The sequence below is a fragment of the Rhinoraja longicauda genome, chromosome 1, assembly GCF_053455715.1.
Source record: "Rhinoraja longicauda isolate Sanriku21f chromosome 1, sRhiLon1.1, whole genome shotgun sequence".
Taxonomy (NCBI): Eukaryota; Metazoa; Chordata; class Chondrichthyes; order Rajiformes; family Arhynchobatidae; genus Rhinoraja; species Rhinoraja longicauda.
The window spans coordinates 85,257,013-85,281,904 of record NC_135953.1 but is presented as its reverse complement, the minus strand read 5'-3'; the positions used below and the strand labels follow the sequence as shown (position 1 = coordinate 85,281,904).

Genomic DNA, 24,892 nt, shown 5'->3' with positions numbered 1-24,892 from the left:
AATGGAAAGTCATCGGCTTTCATGATTCATTGTAATCTATCAGGTTTCAACTACATTCCATTCCCTCCCCATGGATACTGCATGGCTCCAAGCCCATGTTGTAACTCAGGTAACAGAGGCATGCACAGAATACTTTACGTCTAATTTCATTTGAACTGTGTTGAGTGGCAAGATCTTCTTTCTCTCTGCCACTGTTTTATTTTTTTTGTGTTCAAAATCCATTGTCTTTTTGTGAGATCACTGCTCCACCATTAGTGTAAGAAAATAACTGCAGATGCTGGTACAAATCGAAGGTATTTATTCACAAAATGCTGGAGTAACTCAGCAGGTTAGGCAGCATCTCGGGAGAGAAGGAATGGGTGACGTTTCAGGTCCTCTCTCACTCAGTTCCCTCAGGGTCCTCCCTCACTCAGTGTGAGGCCGTACATTCAATATCAGCAGGCTGTTCAACAGCACAAGCCCTGCCACAGAACCTGATCCTAATCTTGTCCAGTGTTGAAACATTATCCTGCTCCATCGATCATTGTTAGCTGGTAAAGGACAGGAGTGCTGCCCATTTGCTCATTGCTCTACTAAGCAGGGCAGAGGGTAATTATAACTGTGTGACAACACCATCCACGATGAGATTGGCTCACGCAGTACAAACAAGGGATCAAACCTAGGATCGCGTGATGTGGATCCATGTGTGGACACTGAGGGGTTTTGTGAAAGCTGAAGTGGATAAAACGTCAATGAAGTTTGAATGCATGCTCAGGCTTTACTCCATTAAAACACGAAATGCTGGATCAGGTGTACAGTTTAAGCCAATGTAAACACGAGTCCACTCACAAACACATCCTCAGATTTGCCGCCCGACAGCGTCCATTGAGGAAATAACCGCTAACAGTAGCCACAATCTATTCAGACTCACCCTAGGTCACCCTCCCTCATCCTTTATTCACTCAGTCCCCATTTCCCAGCTTCCTGCCCGCCCTTGCTCTCTCTCCCTTTCTTTCCCACTCTTTGCTTCCTTTATTTTCTGTTTTCTCTCCGTCATTTGCAGACTGTTTTCTGTTTTGAATCCAGTATGTACAGTCTTTTCATCTCCATTATGTGACATTTTCTGGCTAAATGTATTGCATAGCACAGCACGGTTACATGGGCTGGCTGAGAACGTTGGTTCAGATTGCACTGCAGTCTTGCATCATTCTGCTGTTTTGCACTCCTCGTGTATTTATCATTTTTGTCGGCTTTTGGCAAACTCTGTGAGCTTCATGTGAACAAAGAATTTCATTGCACCCAGGTATATCTGACAAGCTAATCTGATTCTTAATGTATCGTCACGCATGTTGATTTCTCGGTCTTTTGTGCAGGTTAACTTTGAGAAGGATCATCGTAATAAGTACTTGGAGCTTCTAGGATACAAACAAGAAGAACTTACAGAGAAGGTAGGAACATTTATTACTGATATCAGTGAGGTTAAAAAAACAGACCAGAGGTTAATTGTAGGAATCACTGGTCTATTGGTGAAAAGATTAATTGCAGACATGTACTTGGAAAGTCAGGTGATGACTGCTAGTTTAACAACATGTTTCTCTTGCAGTGGCACCATTTAACCTTGATGTTGTGCATTTTTGCTTCAGATTGCAACGGTGCTGCAAAGTGGTGCAGACAAGATTGGCCTTCCAGCAGATCAGGTATAAAGATTGTATAAAGCAGAGGAAACGTAGCGCAAGTCTCTGCTCCTGCAGGCTGTGATACGAGAAGAATAATTGTGCTAAAAATAACACTCATTCTCAGCTTGTTTCGAATTTACATTCAAGAGATCCTGCAGTCTAGCATACCTATGTCAGTTCTTTGTGAAAAATATATAATTAATGCCCCAGTCCTCTTCCTGCAGATCGCACTTTCCTCTGCTTGAATTATTTATCTACTCTTCCCTTTAAAGGTGTAGTGGTCTTTGCTCTTCATTAACAACTTTCTCACTCGGACATTCCTCTTGAACGTTTTCCCTCACCGCCACTCTGAGTGTTCCTAGTTAGAGGGTGAAACGTGAGACTTTGGTCGGGGCGTGCAATAGATGATATCAGTTCAGTCACTTGTTCCGTACCCTGCATATATCCCGTGGCATTGGACTCAACAGTGAGTACGTTGGGTAGGTTGCTCAATCAGCAGCTAAATCAACATCTCCCAAAAATACTGTACAGGTTCTCAACAAATGATAATTGAGCCAAAGCGGGAGACATCAGACAAGATGATTAAAAGCATATTGGAAGAGGTAGCTTTTTAAGCATGTTAAATCATACGAAATTTCAGATCTCTTGTATTAAAAGGCGGTGAAGGCATGCTTCCAAGTGGTGACCAAAGGGAAGGGGGTGCATGAGACATCAGAACAAGGAGAGGATGGATTGGGATGTCCCTTGTTGGATAAAGGACATGGTGTGGAATGAGCAAGAACTGATTCAAGCTGAGATGTGCAGTGAGCTTGGCCGCATGCTCTTTCAGGGGCTTCAGTTCACCGAGTCCACGCCGACCATCGATCATCCATGCACACTAGTTCTATGTTATCCAACTTTTGCATCCACTCCCAACACACAAAGGGCAATTTACAGAGGCCAATTAACCTACAAACCCGCACGTCTTTGGGATTTGGGAGGAAACCAGAGCACGAGGAGGAAACCCATGCGATCACAGGGAGCACATGCAAACTCCACACAAACAGCACCCGAGGATCAGAATCAAACCCGGGTCTTTGGTGCTGTAAAGCAACAGCTACGCCATTGTGCTGCCTATTAAAACTATTTTCCCTATTTACCTATCAACCCTCTGATTTCTTTGAACGCTCCTTATTTCTCATTACCTTCTTGCCTCAATCTCTAATCGCAACACTACTACTCTGAATTATCATTTTGATTTGACCGAGTAACCTTTTATTAAATTGTGCTAATTACTAAATTAAATCATTGTGTAACCTGAAAAGTCTTTGATTTTAGCTGTTTGATTTGTATTGATATTACTACTATGATACAAACCATGGGAAGAACATTATTCCACAAGAAGAATAAAGTGTGATCAAACTGGCTGGCATATCTCTTAAAGTTAAATATTTAAATGTTTCATTGGGCACAAGGCAATAGTTCCCCCTTTGTGTCGTGAATTTAAATCCAAACTGGAAGAAACAGTTGGATAGTTTCATCCTAAGGGATCAAAACAGGAGGGTAACAAATTAATGTAGTTAGGAATGTTCTCCTGAATTCAGGGAAAGGGATTGCAGGCCGGAGGAGAGGGTGTAATATTATGCTCCTCCTAAGCAGGGCTTGGGTCTGGAGATGAGGGTAGGGTGATATGCATCCAGGTAAGAACATGGCCAATGCAGGCTGTGCAAGTGGCTTACAATGGTAACGATAACAATCTAACCAGTAGGCAAAATGAAATAAATTACTTTTGCCCCAGCTTGGCATGTGTGAATTAAGCAAGCTGAATATCAGATATTCTTGCACTGAACATCCACGTTGTTGGCAATAAATAACAAGGCACCTCTGCTGTTGAGCACAATAACTCCATAAAACCTGAACGCCAAATAGCGTCACCATATTAAAAGTACAAAATGAATAGGTGGGGCAAAATAACAGGGTGTTAACATATTTCACACTGCTTTAGTTTTTTTAAAAGGCCACAAGACCCAGGAACAGAATTAGGCCATTTGGCCCATCGAGTCTGCTCCATTATTCAATGATGGCTGATCTTTTTTCCTTCTCAAGCCTATTGTGCCTTCAACCTGTAACCTTTGACCCCCTTACAGGGGTCATTATGACCTAGGTACCCTGCGCTCATCTTTGCCTTCAGGTTAGAGCTATACGATCAAAATTCAAGCATACAATTTTTATTTTTAATTAAACATTTTAATCTTTTTGGTTGATTATTTTGAACTGTGGGGGGAGAGAGAAGTTATTGTTGAGGGATGCCATGTTTTTAAACACCTTTGCGAGCAGAGTTCTCATGGATCAGGGAAGATGCATAGGTTGCAGAACAAGACGTCCTCTGCTTTGCCTTTATGCTGTGTTTCACTCTCAGGGTGGCCAGTCCTACACTGGTGGGATGAGTGTTTGCTGCACCAGCCACCTAGTGGTCCTTCTAAGGGAGTTGCCATTGCAATGCTGGATTATGTAATAGTTTTACATTAACCCACACGTACCAGGAAGAGATAAATCTGGATGGGACCCATAATTAGCAGCAGCCCATCATATAACTATCTGAGTCATTGTAATTTTCTAATATATTTAGATTTAATATTTAGGTATATCATTAGAATCATTGCAAGTGATGACTTGAATCATTTGCAGTTCCTCGTTAACTTTAATTAAATAGTTTACAAGTCTCCATTGCAGACCTTTGGCATTGTGATCTTTATCACTTGTGGAATAAGTTCCTGACCCCATTTTGGTCCTTGGTATTGTTATTTTCTGGCTTTACTGCTGCTTCCTACTCCTTATGATGTTGTCATCTAACACTTCCACTTTAAGGATCCTGGAGACTCTGAGCAGACAGCAGAGAGTGCTGAAGACAGCCTTGCTATGGAAGATCAGTTCCTAGGGGAGGTATCAAATAAATCCCACTTTATTTCTTTGTCATTGTACATAGTGATACTTTGTGCGAATTGTGCTATTTTTCCTTTAAAATCCCTCATCTCATCTTGAAATTTGCATTTATCGACCTTGGAAGTGAATGTTCCTTCTTAATTGTTTTTCAAATGGGATTTCACTTCCCATTTTCTGCTTTCCGTGAAGATGCTAACCCCTTGGTGGGATAAATTGTTCCTCCATTTCCAAGGGTAAATGGCCCTTACACTACATTCTGGCATGTTTATGGTGAAAGGTCATTGTAAGCGGGTGTATATTTTTCTGATGTCCATGTACATTTCCTAACATGAATGCTAGATGTTACCTGGTGTGAAGGGAGGAACTACAACAAAGATAGACAAAATGCTGGAGTAACTCAGCGAGACAGCCAACATCTCTGGAGAGAAGGAATGGGCTGCGTTTCAGTCTAAAGAATGGTCTTGACCCGAAAAGTCGCCTATTCCTTCTCTCCAGAGATGCTGCCTGTCCCGCTGAGATATTCCAGCATTTTGTGTCTATCTAGATGTTACCTAGATTGGGAGCGACAGCTGACTTTCCTTTCTTTAACTGAGGCCAGTTGTGCTGCTGCTCTGTCTGAGATCAGTTAATGGAATAAACTTGTGAATCGAGCCGTGCTTGTTTCGGTGCTCCAGTAATTCCAGTGCTCACTGCTGGAGAAACTGACTGAACCATCGAGGAAAAGTGTGATCTAGTCTGGAACTGTGTTTGCGGTCTGCCTTAAGTGGGTACATTACAATCTGGAGTTGGACTGTGCTTCACAATCTATTTTATGACTGCATCACAGAAGGAATAAAACTACAAACAGTTATTGATGTTCACGTTATAATAGGTTACATCCCCCACCAATTATGCAAGTAGCAAACTGAACCCATGTAATTCTGTGATTGTATTTTGAGTGCAAATACCAATGATAACATGAATTGTTTGTGCTTTCTATATTATATGCATTTAGTTCTGTATTTGTTGCTCAATAGACAGACGATGAGCATGAAGAGGATGAGGAGGATTTGGACCTAAACATGGCCACATCCGAGAAGCAAGTTGAGAAAGAAACAAAATTCAATATCTCTGTCAGTGGAGGTAATTAGATTGTACAAGGGTTTGATTCGTTTTCAAAAGAAATGTACGCAAAAATCAATACCTTGTAGTAAACCAAGCGTTGTGAATCAAACGGGTTTTATTAACGAAACAGTGGTTGAACACACGCACGCTCAGTTGGGAGAACAGTTAGGTGCTTGTTGCTGTTGAGAGGAGCACCACACGTCTGTTCACTCGTGGACTCGAGCTGAGCTTCTCATCTCCAACTCAACTCTCATCTCCAACTGTCAATTCTCATTTCCAACTGTCAACTGTCATCTCCCTGTCACGTGATCGTCCCAGTTCTGGTGACGAAGGTTTGATTTGTGCACAACCCGCAGGCATTGCCACTTTCATTTCACTGCACATCGAGTATGTGTATGTGACAAATAAATTTGACTTGACTTGACTTGACTTGATCAGTAAGTGGCTTGACCCCCAGGTGGTGCCACAACCTTTTATTTAGGTAACCTTTTTGTTTGATAGTTGACCCAATAAATCTCAGCCCTAAAATCTAAAATTAATTTTTAGATTTTCCAAGAAAAAACGTTTATAAAACTTGTGATTTTAATATTTATAAAATGGGAAGAGTGAGGCCATTTGGTCCAATGTGTCTGCATCAGCTCTTGCTGGAATGGGAGTTGCCTCTGTTTCACCAAATGTTTTAATTTGAATAATGAGCAGAGCCTGATGTTTTACGTCATAAATTATTCTGGCTTTAAATCCCTTCTGGAACATATGTCCAAAACCAGGGAAATTAATCCACCATCACTATTAAAGATCAGCAAATTTGCAAAGTCCCCTTTCTATGTAAAGGGGAATATCACTTGCCCTATGCAGTACCTTCTGTATAAAATATCATTTTGAGCAAATTGCATGTGATTTTTATTTTACTGATTTATTGGAGTGTTGGTAGTCCTCCCGGGATCGTCATGGCAGAGATTGTTTCCTTTAACCTTGCTCCCAAAGCATCAGATTCCTCAGGACAATAATTTCTAACATTTCTTATATAATGATTTTTGTTGGGTCTTTTATTGCATTTAAGTTTCAAGTTGAGAGTCAAGAATGTTTAATTGTCATATATGCTGACAATGGAATAATAAATTTCTTACTTGCAGGAACATAACAGGTTTGTAAAAACACTACTTATAATAACATATAGTAAAATATATATATATTTTTTAAATGTTAATGAAGTAATAACTCCAACCCCAACACTAATGCATAAAAAGCCCAAAGTCCTTAGTTTCATAATCTTCTCAATGCAAACAATAAAAGGTCAGATTCTGTGAATGCATCTTGTTTTTCTTGCCTTTGCGTGCCAATTTCAGTCCTGTGCATAATTAGAATTGTGCAAATTTTGGCTCAGGAAAGGGAAAGAATGAATTTGCTCATTAAGTTTCCTGGATAACACAGGAGATCTGCATCAAATGGATGACTTTTAACACACAGCACTTGGTATAGATTGATGTAGCAATTAATTTGTGCAGATCATAGTCTCACAAACCTCATGCAATAGGTGCTCAGTGAATTGCTTTTAATGGCAGTACTTGCAGGAGCAATGTTGACCGGCTCACCAACAGAATCTGCTGTTCTTGGTCGCGTCTTGGGGTATTTTATATCCACCTGAGCTGAGAGGGGCTCAGTTCATTGCCTCATCCAATAGATGATTCCCCTGATAATGCTGCTGACAATCCTTCAGTTTTATGTTGAAGGGGACCCATGCTGCACAGATTGGACGAAGATATTTTGGCGAGAAGATGTGTTTTAAAAATTCCCTTCCGTTCCGCAGATGTTGACGGGTTGATTACCCAGGCCTTGTTGACAGGCAACTTTGAAGGAGCCGTTGATCTGTGCTTGCATGATAATCGAATGGCTGATGCCATCATCTTGGCGATCGCTGGAGGCCAGGAACTTCTGGCTAAGACGCAAAAAAAATACTTTGCCAAAACAAAAAGCAAGATTACCAGGGTAAGTTGGTTTTTGCTTTGACCACTGTTTTGATTTTTATTATGATGCATTAATATTGTCCTTAACTTTTGGATGTAATGTTTAGTTGATAGATGCTGTGGTGACAAGGGATTGGAAAGAAATTTTACAGTCATGTGATCTTCAGAATTGGAAAGAAGCTTTGGCTGCCTTGTTGACATATGTTGGGCCTGATGAGTTTGCCACACTGTGCGGTGAGTACAATTACTTTGCCCGATGGTCTAGAGTGTCTGTGATGTAAATAACAAGATTCATAAAGTTTGATTCAATACGACCTAAAACATTAACTTTGCCTCTCCCACCAGACTTGCTGCCTGACCTGCTGAGTATTTCCAGCATTTTATTTTGTATTTGTTTCAGAATACCAGCAATTGCATTTTTATTTGATACACAATTCTTGCAGCCTGTGGGGATGAGAGCAGACTGTAGAGAGGATGAGAAAACGGATCCTTGTATCCTAGTGCAATGGGGATATTCTATTTGGGGGAATGGAAGGGAATGCTGCAATGCATTAGCATGCAGGGGCAGTGTGGTTAGGGGGATAGACACCATTCTCTGTAACTGTGACCATGAGTCTCGAAGCCTGTGTTGACGACCTGGTGCCAGGATTGAAGGACATCTCCCCAGGGCTGTAGTGGAACCTGGTGTGAGGGGAAAGATCCAGCTTCAGGGTTTAAGTGGGAACCATTGACAAAGATTGGACAAAGGAGGAGGTTCCACTGAAGGTGTGTGAGTAATTGGGATCCAAAATAAAAAGTCAAACCACAGAGGTGGTAATTGTAAGGTTACTACCCAAGCTATGTGGAAATATGCATGCAGTCAATTAAGGTCGAGAGTTGAACACCTATCTCAGATTGATGTAGGAAAAAATGAAAACTGAAATCCATCAGTTGGCACTGGCACCTGTATGTGAGAAAAAGGGAGTTTCACTTGGACGGAGCTGGGGCTAGCTTTTAAACTCAAACAGTTCGGGGAGAGTTCTGATGAGCTGACAGTTCTTTATCTTAATGCATGCAGCATTTGTTGCAAGATGGGTGAATCGGGCACAAATGGAAATAAATGAGCACAAACTAATCACCATTTCAGATTGCAAAGTGACCAGGGCTGGAAAGTAACCAGGAAACTGCAGGCAAGTGAGCTTTATGTCATAGGTAGGGAAGTTATGGAGAAGGCAGGATTGATGTATGAAAGGCAGGGGCTGACCAGGGAGAGCCAGCATGGCTTTTTGCAGGGGAAGTCCTGTACTGCTAATTTGATTGTTATGGAGGAGGCCGATCCTAAGTAAATTGATGGGCAAATTGCTAAATGTTGTCTACATTAGTAAGGCGGACGACAAGATTCTGCATCGTTGCCTGGTCCAAAAGGTTAACTAATCCATGGCAGGCTGGCTATATAAGAAAATAACTGCAGATGCTGGTACAAATCGATGGTATTTATTCACAAAATGCTGGAGTAACTCAGCAGGTCAGGCAGCATCTCAGGAGAGAAGGAATGGGTGATGTTTCGGGTCGAGACCCTTCTTCAGACAGCATGGCAGGCTGGCTAATTGGACAAAGAAGTGGATTGGTGGTAGTGGAATATCTGGAGGTCTGTGACTAGTGGAACACTGCAGGGATCAGTGCTCGGACCTATGTTGTTTGTAATATATATTAATGAGTTGGATATAAATGTAAAGGGCACCACTTGTACATTTGTAGATGAACAAACATTTTTGGTGTTGTGGATAGCAAGAAAGTGTTTCTAAGTTTACAGCAGAATATAGATCAGATGCAAAATTGTGTGGATTATTGCAGATGGAATTTAATCCCAACATGTGCGAGCTGATGCATTTCAAAATACGGTAGGACATATGCCTAAATAGCAGGGCACAATGGAATGTTGATGAACATAGAGACACCTAGGGGTCCAAGTCCATAGTCCGCTGAAAGTAAAAGCATGGGTGGATAGGGCATGTTGGCCTTCTTAAGTCAGAGCATAGAATACAAAGATGAGTCATTATGTTGCAACTTTAGAAAATACTGGTTATACCACATTTGAAATATTGCATACTAATATTGGTCATCACACAATAGGAAGGATTTAGTTGGGCTGGAGAGAGTGCTGCGAAGATTTACCATGATGTTGCCTAAATGGTGCACGGTGGCGCAGCAGTAGAGTTGCTGTCTTACAGCGCTTACAGTGCCAGGTTTGATCCTGACTACGGGTGCTGTCTGTACGGAGTTATCCCTGGGTTTTCTCCAAAATCTTCGGTTTCCTTCCACACTCCAAAGACGTATAGGTTTGGAGGTTAATTAGCTTGTAATAAATGTAAATTGGCCCTAGTATGTGTAGGATAGTGTTAATGTGCGGGGATCGTTGGTCGGTTTGCATGAGTTTTGCTTTGAAAAATGTTTTAGCAACTCATTGAACTAAAAGCTGATAAATTACAGGGCCTGATGACCTGCATCCTGAAGTTTTGAAAGCGGAGGTCGTGAATTCATCAGTTGTGGATGAGAGCTTCAAGTTCCTTGGAGTAAATATTACCACAATCTGTCGTGGACCAACCACATTGAAGAGACAGCCACGACAGATTGTGGTAATATTTACTCCAAGGAACTTGAAGCTCTCATCCATTTCGGCACCTTTGATTCTGATTGGGGCATATACCCCACTTTGGCATAAAGTCGATAACTTGCTTCCTCATCTTCCTGATATTGAGGGAGAGGTTGTTGTTTAGTTTAGAGGTACAATGTGGAAATAGGCCCTTCGGCCCACTGCGTCCACCCTGACCACAATCACCTGTACACTAGTTTTATCCGACACACACTTGGGACAATTCATCTAATTATATTATCTCATTATTTCTCTCGGATTGATATGCACAGAGTGCCAAAATAGCAATTTTTAAATAAATCTAATATTAATCTTCTGCTCGTATTTCAGTGATATGGGATGTAGTTTCATAGAAATATATTTTATTTTGGTAAAGGTAAGAAAGAAATGCTGATAAGGTGTAAAACTGCTCACATTGTGGTTATGACATCCAAAGTGCTGTCAAGAAAGATCAACTTTCAGAGTCACCTGTTCAGGAACTGAACCTGTAAAATGAGCTGGCAGACACAAAATGCTGGAGTAACTCAGCGGGACAGGCAGCATCTCTGGAGAGAAGGAATGGGTGACGTTTCGGGTTGAGACCCTTTTTCAGACTGATGTCAGGGGAGTGGGTGGGTCAATGTAGTCGGAGGCAGTAAGACTGGTAGGGGAACTGGGAAGGGGGAGGGGATAGAGAGGAAAAGCAAGGACTATTTGAAGTTAGAAAAGTCAATGTTCATACTGCTGGGGTGTAAGCTACCCAATCGAAATATGAGGTGCTGTTCCTCCAATTTGCGCTGGGCCTCACTCTGACAATGGAGGAGGCCCAGGACAGAAAGGTCAGTTTGGGAATGGCAGGGTGGGTTGAAGTGCTGAGCAACCGGAAGATCAGGCAGGTTAAGAGGGACTGAGCGAAGGTGTTCAGTGAAACGATCGCTGTGCCTGCGCTTGGTCTCACCGATGTAAAGAAGTTGACACCTGGAACAGAGGATACAGTAGATGAGGTTGGAGGAGGTGCAAGTGAACCTCTGCCTCACCTGAAAAGACAATAGACAATAGGTGCAGGAGTAGGCCATTCGGCCCTTCGAGCCTGCACCACCATTCAATGTGATCATGGCTGATCATTCTCAATCAGTACCCCGTTCCTGCTTTCTCCCCATACCCCCTGACTCCGCTATCCTTAAGAGCTCTATCTAGCTCTCTATTGAATGCATTCAGAGAACTGGTCTCCACTGCCTTCTGAAGCAGAGAATTCCACAGATTTACAACTCTCTGACTGAAAAAGCTTTTCCTCATCTCCGTTCTAAATGGCCTCCCCCTTATTCTTAAGCTGTGGCCCCTGGTTCTGGACTCCCCCAATATTGGGAACATGTTTCCTGTCTCCAGCGTGTCCAACCCCTTAATAATCTTATATGTTTCAATAAGATCCCCTCTCATCCTTCTAAATTCCAGTGTATACAAGCCTAGTCGCTCCAGTCTTTCAACATATGACAGTCCCGCCATTCCGGGAATTAACCTAGTAAACCTACGCTGCACGCCCTCAATAGCAAGAATATCCTTCCTCAAATTTGGAGACCAAAACTGCACACAGTACTCCAGGTGCGGTCTCACTAGGGCCCTGTACAACTGCAGAAGGACCTCTTTGCTCCGATACTCAACTCCTCTTGTTATGAAGGCCAACATTCCATTGGCTTTCTTCACTGCCTGCTGTACCTGCATGCTTCCTTTCAGTGACTGATGCACTAGGACACCCAGATCTCGTTGTACGTCCCCTTTTCCTAACTTGACACCATTCAGATAATAATCTGCCTTCCTATTCTTACCACCAAAGCGGATAACCTCGCACTTATACTGCATCTGCCATGCATCCGCCCACTCACACAACCTGTCCAAGTCACCTTGCAACCTCATAGCATCTTCCTCACAGTTCACACTACCACACAGCTTTGTATCATCTGCAAATTTGCTAATGGTACTTTTAATCCCTTCATCCAAGTCATTAATGTATATTGTAAATAGCTGCGGTCCCAGCACCGAGCCTTGCGTTACCCCACTAGTCACTGCCTGCCATTCTGAAAGGGACCCATTTATCCCCACTCTTTGGGTGGAGTCGAGGGGGGAGGTAAAGGAACAGGTGTTGCACCTTCTGCGGTTGCTGGAGAAAGTACCTGGGGAGGGGGTGGTTTGGGTGGGAAGGAACAAGTTCACCAGGGAGTTGCGGGGAGAACAGTCTCAGCAGAAAGCTGAAAGGGGTGGAGATGGGAAGATATGGCCAGTAGTGGGATACCTTTGGAGATGGCAAAATGTTGGAGGATTATATGCTGTAAAATTAGCTGCTCACCAAGAGCGGAGAGCCATGGTTTGTTTAGTTTAGTTTAGTTTATTGGCACGTACACTGAGGTACAATAAAAAGCTCAATTGGCAGAGAGCAGGCAGGTGCAGGGTAATAACCCTTTGACTATGTTCAAATTCCATTGATGAATGAATAAGTTTATTGGCCAAGTATGTGCATATCAAGGAATGTGCCTTGGTGCTCCGCTCACAAATGACAACACAAACATACAGTTAACAATTAAGAATAAAGCATAACCACATCAAAACAATAAAGATACAACATTATGGTCTAAACATGTGGGTGAAGATAAACCAGAGCAAAAAAAGAAATTACAGACTTTGGTTATTGAGCAGAACTACAACTCGTGAAAAAAAAGCTGTTTTTATGTCTGGCTGTGGCTGCTTTGACAGTCCGGAGTCGCCTTCCAGAGGGAAGTGCTTCAAAGAGTATGTGGCCAGGGTGAGAGGGGTCAGAGATGATCTTGCCCGCTCGCTTCCTGGCCCTTGCAGTGTACAGTTTGTCAGTGGGGGGAAGGTTGCAGCCAGCAACCTTCTCAGCTGTGCGAACGATCCATCGCAGCCTCCGGATGTCGTGCTTGGTGGCTGAGCCAAACCAGACCATGATGGAGAAGGTGAGGACGGACTCAGTGATAGCAGTATAGAATTGGACCATCATTGCCTGTGGCAGATTGTGTTTCTTCAGTTGCTGCAGGAAGTACATCCTCTGTTGGGCCTTTTTGTTTGTGGAGTTGATGGTGGCTCCCCATTTAAGGTCCCTGGAGACGATGGTTCCAAGGAACTTAAATGACTCCACAGATGTGACTATTATGTTGTTGATGATGAGTGGGGGGAGGGGAGGGGGATCTCTTTGAAAGTCTACAATTAGTTCCACTGTCTTGAGAGCATTGAGCTCCAGGTTGTTACGAAGGCACCAGGATGCCAGCTGTGTCACTTCCCGTCTGTAGGCAGATTCCTCCCCACCCTGGATCAGTCCAATCAGGGTATTGTCATCCACAAACTTGAGGAGCTTGACAGAGGAGTCTGTGGAGGTGCAGTCGCTGGTGTAGAGAGAGTAAAGGAGAGGGGAGAGTACGCAGCCTTGTGGAGCTCCTATGCTGAGGGTCTGCGAGTCCGAGATGTGCTTTCCCAGCCTCACATGCTGCTTCCTGTCTGTCAGGAAGTTGATGATCAACTGACAGAGGGGTTCAGGCACAGTCAGCTGGGAGAGTTTGTAGTGTAGTAGTTCTGGCACAATGGTGTTAAATGCAGAGCTAAAGTCCACAAACAGACTCCTGGCATGGGTCCCCTTGCGGTCTAGGCGCTGGAGGATGAAGTGCAGGCCTAGGTTGACTGCGTCATCCACCGATCTATTGGCCCTGTATGCAAACTTCAGAGGGTCAACAGGTATGTTTGTGATGTTTTTCATCACATGATGTTTTGAATTGTACTGATCTCGAGTAAACCAGGAGAGGGTGTTCCTCTGCTTACTTATGAGTGTAATCAATGAAAGTACAGAGTAAAATCTCTGTTTATCATTAACATTATTCATTTCAGAGCAGACGCTGGTTTGTGGCATCTCTACGTTATGTTTCTTAACGTTTATGTCCAAGACCATCAACATTTCTCATTTCCCGTCAACTGTGGATAATCCTGGAACAAAGCAGCATCTGGCTACCTTCCCCTTGCATTCTTCTGTTAAATGGTGCTGACTTGCACTGAACTACAATTCCAACGTGTCCACAGCTTCCAATGTATCAGTATAGACACTGTTACTGGGAAGCTATTTATTTACCAGAGTTGTGAACAATAGCAGGGCTACAGTCAGCAGTCCAGGTGGTTTGGTGAACAATATAGATGGAGTGGAACCTGGCCCATTTGAGATTTCTGTGGTTCAGCTGAACTGAACAATGCATTCGTCCGTGCAGTTGTTTGTGAAACTGCTGATCTGAGCGTAAACTCTAGCTTACCATGTCTAACGCTGGTGCTAGCTCTCTATTTGGGGGTGAATTAGTGTGGATAAATAAATTCAGTGTCCACACTTAGTTGTTAGTTACTCGACGGTTGCCTGATTTTATTCTCTTATGAGGGAGCGTCTCTCAGAGGACCAGCATCTGTATGAGTCCCGCCTGACTTGGTTACATTCAGTCAGTCTTTATAGGCAGAGACAAACAACCTTTCCGCCTATCTTGTGATGAACAACCTTTTAATGTGTTTTCCTAAGCTAAGTTTAGTTTCTCCAGAAGTCGTTAGCCACTTCCAGAGAAAGCAGTTGTAGTCTTCCCTGTGGCTTGCAGCTTTAGCTAAATCAACCGTACTGTCTCCGTATGTCTGGCATACAAGAAGAAGTGTCTCATCGGTGTTTTTTCTGTAAGCCATGCAACATATTTTTACTCACAATTAGAGATGGCGACAGAGTGATCCTGCCAGTAGAGCCGCTGCCTCACAATGCCAGAATCCTGACATTAGGTCCTTCTGTTGGGAGTTGGACCTTCTCCCAATGACTGCATGGGTTTTCTCCGGGTGCTTCAATTTCTTCTCACATTCCAAAGACGTGTGGGTTGGTTTGTTAACTGGATGCTAAATTGTGGGCGTGTAAGGTGGTGGTGGGAAGAGGAGGGTTCATGAGAAAGTGAGGTGAATAAAAAAAAACAGGATTAATATAAGTTTAGTGTAAACGGTCAGCTCGGACTCGATGGATCGAACGACCTGTTTCCATGCTCCATCTCTTTGACTCTTGAGTGGACACTTCATTTGAGGGAAATTTGATCAGTGGTTAAAACTTGCCTTTTAAAAAAAATACAAATGTGTAAACTCATAACTAAATGTCAATGCAGAATAAAGAAATGAATTAAATTTGAAGGACGGCTTTCAGGTGAGGGAGCTTAAATCAAAATAAAAGTTCTTGAGGTGTATATACATAGCAAAAGAATATAACTGGGAGCATGGCAGAGATGTGAATCATTGGGCCGCTACTCTTCAATGCTGCTTGTCAGAGTGCATCGCTTGGTCACTCATTCACGGCACACATTGCATGAGTTGAAAGGGGCGGGGTATTTGGGAAACAAGTGTAACATGTTCGTAGCGTGTGGTCTGATGTTTGTAACACTTTAACCTTTGGTTTGAGAATGGAAGGTACACTCAGTCTCCAAGTTAAAAGTAGAAATGGAAATTAACTTGAAACAAAAGTCAAAATAAACCTCCAGAGCCAGCACATTGGCATTAGTATTGGCATTATAGATAGGGGTGCCAACTATCTCACTCTCAAATAAGGGACAAGGTGACGTCACCCAGCCAGCGACCACCTGCTCCCGCTCCACCATTGGCGGCCGCCTGGGCCGAGAGGCAGATTGCTATGCAACCTCCGTTAGGCGGTGCCCGGACCTCTGGGCCTACACGGTCCGTGCCTACACTGTCCGGGCCTACAGTGCCCGCCCCGGCTTAATACGGAACAAGAGCAGTCCCATACGGGACAAACCAATATCTAAAGTGAGATATTAAAAAAATGTTTTTCTTTGTTTCATCCAAGATTATTTGGGCGCACGTTTGGAGAGTGAAGGAGACAACAGCCTTCAGGCTCAAGCTTGCCTGTGCTACATCTGTGCCGGTAACGTGGAGAAAGTAGTTGTCTGCTGGGATAGAGCTCAGAATGGCAACTCTCCTCTTGCTCTTCAGGTTAGTCTGGCTGTAAGTCATTGGGGCTATGCTGTTCCCCTTTTGAATCTATTAAGGAAAGAATGGTAGACACAAAATGCTGGAGTAACTCAGTGGGAAACATAGAAACATAGAAAATAGGTGCAGGAGAAGGCCATTCTGCCCTTCGAGCCAGCACCGCCATTCATTGTGATCATGGCTGATCGTCCACAAGCAGGGTCAGGCAGCATCTCTGGACAGAAGGAATGGGTGACGTTTTGGGTCGAGACCCATCTTCAATCTGAAGAAGGGAAGAAGGGTCTTGATCCAAAATGTCACCCATTCCTTCTCTCCAGAGTTACACCAGTATTTTGTGTCTACCTTCTATTTAAACCAGCATCTGCCGTTCTTTCCTATACATATTAAGGAAAGGAGACTGCGATACTTTCTTGAGAGGCAATGTTTTGACGCATTTACATTCCAGTGGGATCTCTTCTCTATTCCCCAGTGTTTGCTGATTGCAGTGCAAGTCCCCAATGGCACTCCCTTTGACTTGCTAAAGTGAAAATTATCCTTGCAAGCTGTTTTTGCATCTGGCTGTTCATCTTCGACAATTATTTATTTAAAAGGCATGAATTGGCTATAATTATCAAGTGCAGAGTCATACAGCACGGAAACAGGACCTTCAGCCCAACCTGCCCATGCTGACCAAGATATCCCATCTACACAAGTCCCTCTAAAGAGGGAAATGGACCAAACGTGGGCAAGTGGGATGAGTGTAGATTGATGGGGCATTTTGGTCGGCGTGATCAAGTTGGGCCAAAGAGCATGTTTCTGTGCTGTATGACTATGAGTTGCATCTTTGTGTGAAAACATCTGGCTAAAGGCAGCCTTGATGACATATTTGCATTTATATCAAGCCTTCCCATAAGTCTGGGCTGGAAGATTTCTGAGCCTGATACCTTCTCGTTCTCAAGTCTCGCCCTGTAATTTTTCCAATAGAAGACTAAGGTTTTACTTTGTTTTTTCCACCAAAGGTGCCACTAGAATTGGCAACTTGAATTATCCCTTCACTTCACAGGACTGTGCAGTGGTATTTCACAGTGTTGAAAACATTCAATGTTAATTACTGAATTGGACCATGTATTTATTCAGCATCTTATTAAATATCTTCTCCACATCCCTGATTAATTACTCCTGGGCATAATCTTGTGGAAAAGTGCAATGATTATTTTTGCACCGAGCCAGATAGCTCCAATCATTAATGCCATGAGTGACAAGTTAATCTGTGTTGGTGCTAGGCCCGTTCACAGAGTAATGTTCACCACGATGCTGGAAGAATCCCTGCACTTTGAACTATGTCATAGCTTCTTTGACCTCACCTGTGCCACTAGAATAATCATGTTTTAAACAGGCTTTTAAACTTTGATTTAAACAGGCTTTCTGAAAGACAGCATATTTCACAATGCAAAGCCTTGCATGCTATTCAACAAGGTGTCATTAACTCTCCCCAAAGGATGTACACTCTGATCTTGGAGTGGTCCTTGAATATTAGAAAAGCATTTTGGGGTGTTTAATTGAGTAGTAATATTAATGGATTTGACTGCGAGTGGGACAGGTTCCTTTTACGTTAGGTTTCCAAACAGATACTGTGCAAGAGAAATGACATCACAGTGGTGCAGCTGGTAGAGCTGTTGCCTCACGGCACCAGAGACCCAGGGCAGCTGTCTGTGTGGAGTTTCCATGTTCCCTTTAAAACTAAATTGTCCCTAGTATATAGGATAGAACTAGTGTATGGGTGATTGTAGGTCGGCACAGACTCAGTGAGCTGAAGGGCCTGTTTCTGCGTTGTATCTCTAAATTAAACTAAACTAAACCGTGTGGGTTTCCGCCCGGTGCTTTTATTTCCTCCCACATCCCAAAATGAGTGGGTTTGTAGGTTAATTGGCCTCTGTAAATATTGAAAACTGATTAGGTTATAGAAGAATTTGTTTTCCTGATCAAGTGGAAAAGATTGGTGTGAGTGTAATGTGTCTGTGATCCCACCAGTCTGAGTGAATTAATGTGGAACTCTGTCCTGTCTTAGCACAGAGACTAATCCAATGGGGAATCTAAAGCCAGTGGTATGTCTGAGGTACTATTCCCCACTGGCACACTGTAGGACTCAAGAGTCTGCACATTGGATGTGAGCCAAGTTTTTAAGTTCAGCATCCTCAATACTCACGAGGCAGCGGTGTCATAAATTGGCTGGATCTTCTGAGCAGTGAACCTTGAAATATGGCAAATATTTCGTACCCACCCAGCTGGCACCACTTCTCCCAACAGGAAATTTCCTCAAGACCTTCCCGTTGTTTGACCTGAAGTAAAGATGCTACGTTTGCCCTGCACCTTTGTTGTGACCTGACTCCAGAATGCCCAGGAGCCCACAGGGTTAACATTATTAAATGAACAAACCTGTACCCAGGAATCCGTAGAGTTAACATTATAAAAATGCATGCTCCTGTGGTCAGCAGCCCATCAGGATAGCAGAATGAAGATTTGCAGCTCAGTTTTTCAAAAGGCTCATATTTTTTAAAGTGTCAAATCTTCCATCAGGTCCTCAGCAGGTTGCAAATGGCCAACTTGCTTACTGCCTGTTTCCATGAGCGGACATTTGGGCGACAGGCAGGATGGGTTTGCCAGGTGGTGCGGGGCTGCAGACATCTTCTGTTGTGTGGAAACTTTGTGGCAACTGCATTTCTGACTTGGCTACTGTTCGGGTTACGAACTGTTCTCCGGAACAGAACCTTGTCGTAATCTGGGTAGGACCTGTATAGTCTATTTCACTACCAGTATTGACGTGGTCTCGTTTGCCTCCATTTAATTGCAAATGCAACCAGTGATCTAACACTGGTTGATGGCAAAGCTATCATCACTGTTGGACGACTCTTCCCACCCCATGCAGGACACTGTCACTGCACTGAGCAGCTCCTTCAGTGACAGACTTCTTCACCCCAAGTGTGTGAAGGAGAGATATAGGAGGTCCTTCCTTCCTGCTGGCGTCAGACTGCAAAATCAGCACTGCTCCCAGCAGACCAGTAAATAAAGATAATTACCGTTATTTTATTTTTTAATGAATGCTTATTTATTTTTGCTATCCACTTTGCTGCTGTAACACTGCAAATTTCCCCATTGTGCGACGAATAAAGGATTAATTAATTATTGATTAACACAGTAGGTACATTTTCCTTTACCAAAATCTTGATTTTGTTCCTTTTTTAAAAAATGGTCTTTTCAGGATCTCATTGAGAAAGTAGTGATTTTGCGTAAAGCCATCGAACTTACCCAAGGAGTACACAATAATGGAGTTGGGGCTGTTCTAGCAGAGAAGATGAGTCAGTACGCTGGTCTACTGGCAGCCCAAGGAAGTCTGGCTGCTGCTTTGTCTTATCTGCCTACCGACGCAAATCAGGTACTGATGCACAGTATTTTGCCCTTGATCCCACTTTCTGTTACATAATCCCAAATAGTCTTGTAAACTATTTTATCAAGATGGGTATATCAACACATTTTTTGGTTCGGGCAAAACTTGCAGGAAAAAACATTCTATAATACCAATGCCAATGTGCTGGCTCTGGGGAAGGTCCAGAGGAGGTTTACAAGATGATCCCAGGAAGTGGGTTAACATATCATGAGCGTTTGACGGCACTGGGCCTGTACTCGCTGAATGAGGAGAGACCTCTTTGAAACGTACCGAATCGTAAAAGACTTGGATAGAATGGGAGTGGAGAGTATGTTTCCACTCATGGGAGAGTCCAGGACTAGAGGTCATAACCTCAGAATTAAAGGATGTCCCTTTAGGAAGGAGATGAGGAGGAATTTCTTTAGTCAGAGGGTGGTGAATCCGTGGAATTCTTTGCCACAAGGAGGCTGTGGAGGCCAAGTCAGGGGATATTTTTAAGGCTGAGTTAGATATAATTCTTGATTTGTATAGGTGTGAGAGGTTATGGGGGAAAAGGCAGGAGAATGGGGTTAGGAGCGAGAGATAGATCATCCATGATAGAATGGCGGAGTAGATTTATCATATCATCATATCATATATATACAGCCGGAAACAGGCCTTTTCGGCCCTCCAAGTCCGTGCCGCCCAGTGATCCCCGTACATTAACACTATCCTACACCCACTAGGGACAATTTTTACATTTTACATTTACCCAGCCAATTAACCTACATACCCGTACGTCTTTGATGGGCCGGATGGCCTATTTCTGCTCCCATCACTTAGGACCTTATGATGCTAGCACTAGCCTACACTCTGGGGATGATTTACAATTTTGCAGAGTCAATTGACCAACAAAACCTGTATTTCTTTGGAATGTGGGAGGAAACTGGGCTCCCGGAGAAAACCCATGCTGTCACAGGGAGAACGTACAAACGAACAAACATACAGACAGCTCAGACTCGATGGATCGATCGACCTGTTTCCATGCTGCATCTCTCTAACTCTGGGTGGACACTCCATTTCAGGGAAATTTGATCAGCAGTTAAAACTTGCCTTTTCAAAAAAATACAAATGTGTAATCTCATAACTAAATGTCAATGCAGAATGAAGAAATGAATTAAATTTGAAGGACAGCTTTCAGGTGGGGAGCTTGTTAGCATATGGGATTATCAGATTGGATAAAAATAAAAGTTCTTGAGGTGTATACACATAGCAAAAGAATATAACTGGGAGCACAGAAGATATTTGAATCATTGGGCTGCTACTCCTCAATGCTGCTTCCCAGAGTGCGGTGTTTAGTAGTCTTAATGTCTAATGTCCAAGACCATTGTCGTTTATCTTCGGTTTAAACTAGCATCTGCAGTTCCTTCCTGCACCATTGTCATAGAGTCGTACAGTGTGGACTTTGTCACGCCGACCAACATGCCCCATCTATACTAGTCTCAGCCCACTCTTGGCCCCTATCCTTCTAAACCTATTCTATCCATGTACCTGTCCAAATGTCTCTTAAACGTTATGATAGTCCCTGCCTCAACTACCTCCTCTGGCAGCTCGTTCCATACACCCACCACCTTTTGTGTGCGAGAAAGCGTTTATTTATTCAGCATAGCTGTATTTAAAATGTGAAAATCCACCAAATTCACACAGTGTACATCACGTCGCTGTATTCTATTAATGTGACAGACTGCAGTTTGATTTATTTATACATTTTTAAACTGCAATTGAATTTGTAGTGATTTGTAAAACATTAATTTTGCTTGTAAAATAAGTCTGCAAAAATAATTGTGGTTTACTTAAGATAGAGATTACTTCCAAATATAACAGCCATGCTAACACATGGAATTATTATGCATCTTTTCCTCTGAATGCAATTCTGGGTTCATTTTTATTTAAAATTTGCTCTTTCCTTATAGAGTTTGCAGTTGGACATTTGCTATTTTTAACCAATGAAGGGAGGAAGAGTTGAAAGTTGTTGTAATAATGGACAGTTTCCTGCATATCTACTTTATTTTTTCCAGAATTAATGACCAGAAAAAAATATTAGCTGCATTTAGTGCAGAATAAACATCCTTAGTTTGACAAGAAAAATATTAATGACTTTTATGGTATGTTGCTAATGTGTCACTTAATCAAAGCTCTCCTCAAAGGAAGGAGAGGTGAAATGAACTGCCTTTGTGGCTTTTCCCTTAAAGTAATATCTCTCTGTTTCTCATTTTTAATCCTGAAAGATGGTAATCCTACATTTACGAGACAGACTGTTCCGTGCCCAGGGTGAACATGCAGCAGGGCAAGAATCAGCTTCTTTATCTCAAGGGAAGCATCAAGCTCCAAGAGGCAGAGCAAGTTCTGGTCATTCACTTTACCAGGGGAAACCACGACATACGGCACCCACCCAGCAGTACTATCCACAGGTGAGACCACGTCTGTCTCTTTTACCCAAGGCTGGCCAACCTTTGATATGGTGTAGAACCTTTGTGATTTTTAAAAGTAAATGAAATAGGATAAATTATGTGTTGAATTTTTCTTTGCGGAATCTCCTTGTGAGAATTACGCAGCACATTTAACAAAATGTTTAAGAGTAATATATGATCCAAGGTAAGTCTCCATGCTCTGCAATATCTTGTTATATGATATTATAAATTTAGGTTATAATATATTTTGAACTGAATTCGATATTGTTACGTCACTCCTATTAATGATAGTCCTGATGTCACAGAAGACTAGTTTCAAAGCTAGAAGGATGAAGGAGCAGTTTGAAAGGTTAATTATTATGAAGTAAGACGTTTAAAATAAATCTGGTGAAGCTCAGTGGAAATGGTAGGCACACATCTTAGATTAATGATGGAAATAGTGACTTTAATTACAAGTCACAGAGATTTAATTGAATTTTCAAGTATTGCCAGAAAACTGGAAGGATACCAACTTAACATCTCGTTCACAAGATAGGAATGAAGATCGGATAACTGTAGGTCAAAAGGCTATTGTGAGTGGGTAAATGCCTGGAGGACATTTTACAAAGTAAGGTGTATTCACCTTGAAAGATATGGATTAATTAAGGATGGATTAAATGACAGGTTTATTTGACAAATTTCATAGTTTTTTGAAGAAATCGTGCACTGGATTGATAAAGTAAATCTGTATGAATTTTGAGAAAAACATTTTAAGAGACTATGCAAGAACCAATCAAACTTAGACATTTAATTATTAATAGGCTTGACAGACAGCTGGAATTGAACAGAGAAATATTGGGACGGAGAATAAAAGATATACATGACTCTTACACTTCAAAAACCATAGAGAATTGTAGGATACATATATGCACACTTAAAATGCGTGCAGAGGTTTCAAATTTAAAAAAAATTAAAATCTGGGATGTTGGATTTAATAAATGGGGCATACAGTATAATAGTAATCCTAAACTCCTGTGAACCACCCATTTGGCCACAGTGAGAATTTTGTGTGCATTTCCACAGGCTTGCAAGATGGATTCAACAATGGCTGAATGGGAGATACCAGAGGGTAACGGTTGACAATTGTATGTCAGGTTGGAGGCCAGTGTCTAGTGGAGTGCCCCAAGGATCTGTGTTGGGTCCACTGTTGTTTGTCATTTACATTAATGATCTGGATGATGGTGTGGCAAATTGGATTAGTAAATATGCAGATGATACTAAGATAGGTGGAGTAGTTGATAGTGAGGTAGATTTTCAAAGTCTACAGAGAGACTTGGGCCTTTTGGAAGGGTGGGCTGAAAGATGGCAGATGGAGTTTAATGCTGATAAGTGTGAGGTGCTGCATTTTGGTAGGACAAATCAAAATAGGACGTACAGGGTAAATGGTAGGGAATTGAGGAATGCAGTGGAACAGAGGGATCTGGGAATAACTGTGCATTGTTCCCTGAAGGTGGAATCTCATGTGGATAGGGTGGTGAAGAAGGCGTTTGGTATGCTTGCCTTTATAAATCAGAGCATCGAGTATAGAAGTTGGGATGTAATGTTGAAATTGTACAGGGCATTGGTGAGGCCGAATCTGGAGTATGGTGTGCAGTTCTGGTCGCCAAATTATAGGAAGGATGTCGACAAAATGGAGAGGGTACAGAGGAGATTTACTAGAATGTTGCCTGGGTTTCAGCACTTAGGCTACAGAGAGAGGTTGAACAGGTTGGGTCTTTATTCTTTGGAGCGTAGAAGGTTGAGGGGGGACTTGATAGAGGTTTTTAAAATTATGAGAGGGACGGACAGAGTTGACGTGGGTAGGCTTTTCCCTTTGAGAGTGGGGAAGATTCCAACAAGGGGACATAGCTTCAGAATTGAGGGACAAAGGTTTAGGGGTAACATGAGGGGGAACTTCTTTACTCAGAGGGTTGTGGCTGTATGGAATGGGCTTCCGGTGGAAGTGGTGGAGGCTGGCTCGATTTTATTATTTAAGAGTAAATTGGATAGGTATATGGATAGGAGGGGATTGGAGGGTTATGGTCTGAGTGCAGGTAGATGAGACTAGGTCAGGGAGAATGGTCGGCGTGGACTGGTAGGGCCGGACAGGCCTGTTTCCATGCTGTAGTTGTTATATGTTATATGTTATATATATGAAATGGTGTTTGAAAGGGCACAAATAAAAATGACTGAAGTAAATTTAATGGCAGGTTATTAAAGCCGAGTTTTTTTTATATGCCAACCATGGAACAATGCACAGTCAGAGAAATGTGTCCAAATATGTTGCCATTAGCTATGAAAAAAATTGGATTTGAGAAATAAATGGTTATAATGTTAATGTTTTTTTCCATATTAATAGTTTTATTTTCTATTGAAGTTTCTGTTTATTATTAAATGGTATTTATTATCGGCTGGAGAGTCAGCCTCGTGAAATACGAGCTTGTAAACAAATGATTGATTGGGCATGAAAGGAACTTGAGGTTCCAGCTCTCCAGAGAGAAAACCATACAAAACACCTGTTGAAGTCAATGGAACATTCTCATTAGCAAAATTCTCCAACAAAAAATTAGCAACTAAACTTATTTTACACTGATGCAGTAAGTTTCTTAAATGGATGGTGAATTAATCATTGCGCAAAGGGGAAAAAATAGAAGGGAAGATTGTATTGACATTTGGTATTGGTTCTGACTGGAACCACCAGTACTCAGCTATTGAATCTGGAGTAAATAAGGTCATGTGATAGGAGTAGAATTAGGCCATCA

At 42.3% G+C, this 24,892-nt stretch overlaps 1 protein-coding gene across 7 annotated transcripts in view; it reads left to right on the top strand.

Moving 5' to 3' along the window:
- Positions 1–24,892, top strand: part of sec31a (SEC31 homolog A, COPII coat complex component) — an 84,970-nt gene that overhangs the window by 28,862 nt on the left and 31,216 nt on the right. For 6 of the 7 annotated variants that reach the window (XM_078401519.1, XM_078401482.1, XM_078401501.1 and 3 more), the window contains exons 12-20: positions 1,353–1,427; positions 1,623–1,676; positions 4,503–4,577; positions 5,594–5,699; positions 7,489–7,667; positions 7,753–7,879; positions 16,117–16,262; positions 19,498–19,671; positions 21,930–22,112. In XM_078401519.1, coding sequence (XP_078257645.1) covers positions 1,353–1,427; positions 1,623–1,676; positions 4,503–4,577; positions 5,594–5,699; positions 7,489–7,667; positions 7,753–7,879; positions 16,117–16,262; positions 19,498–19,671; positions 21,930–22,112 — 1,119 coding nt within the window. The remainder of the gene's footprint in view (positions 1–1,352; positions 1,428–1,622; positions 1,677–4,502; positions 4,578–5,593; positions 5,700–7,488; positions 7,668–7,752; positions 7,880–16,116; positions 16,263–19,497; positions 19,672–21,929; positions 22,113–24,892) is intronic. The other variant, XM_078401524.1, reaches the window with a different exon arrangement.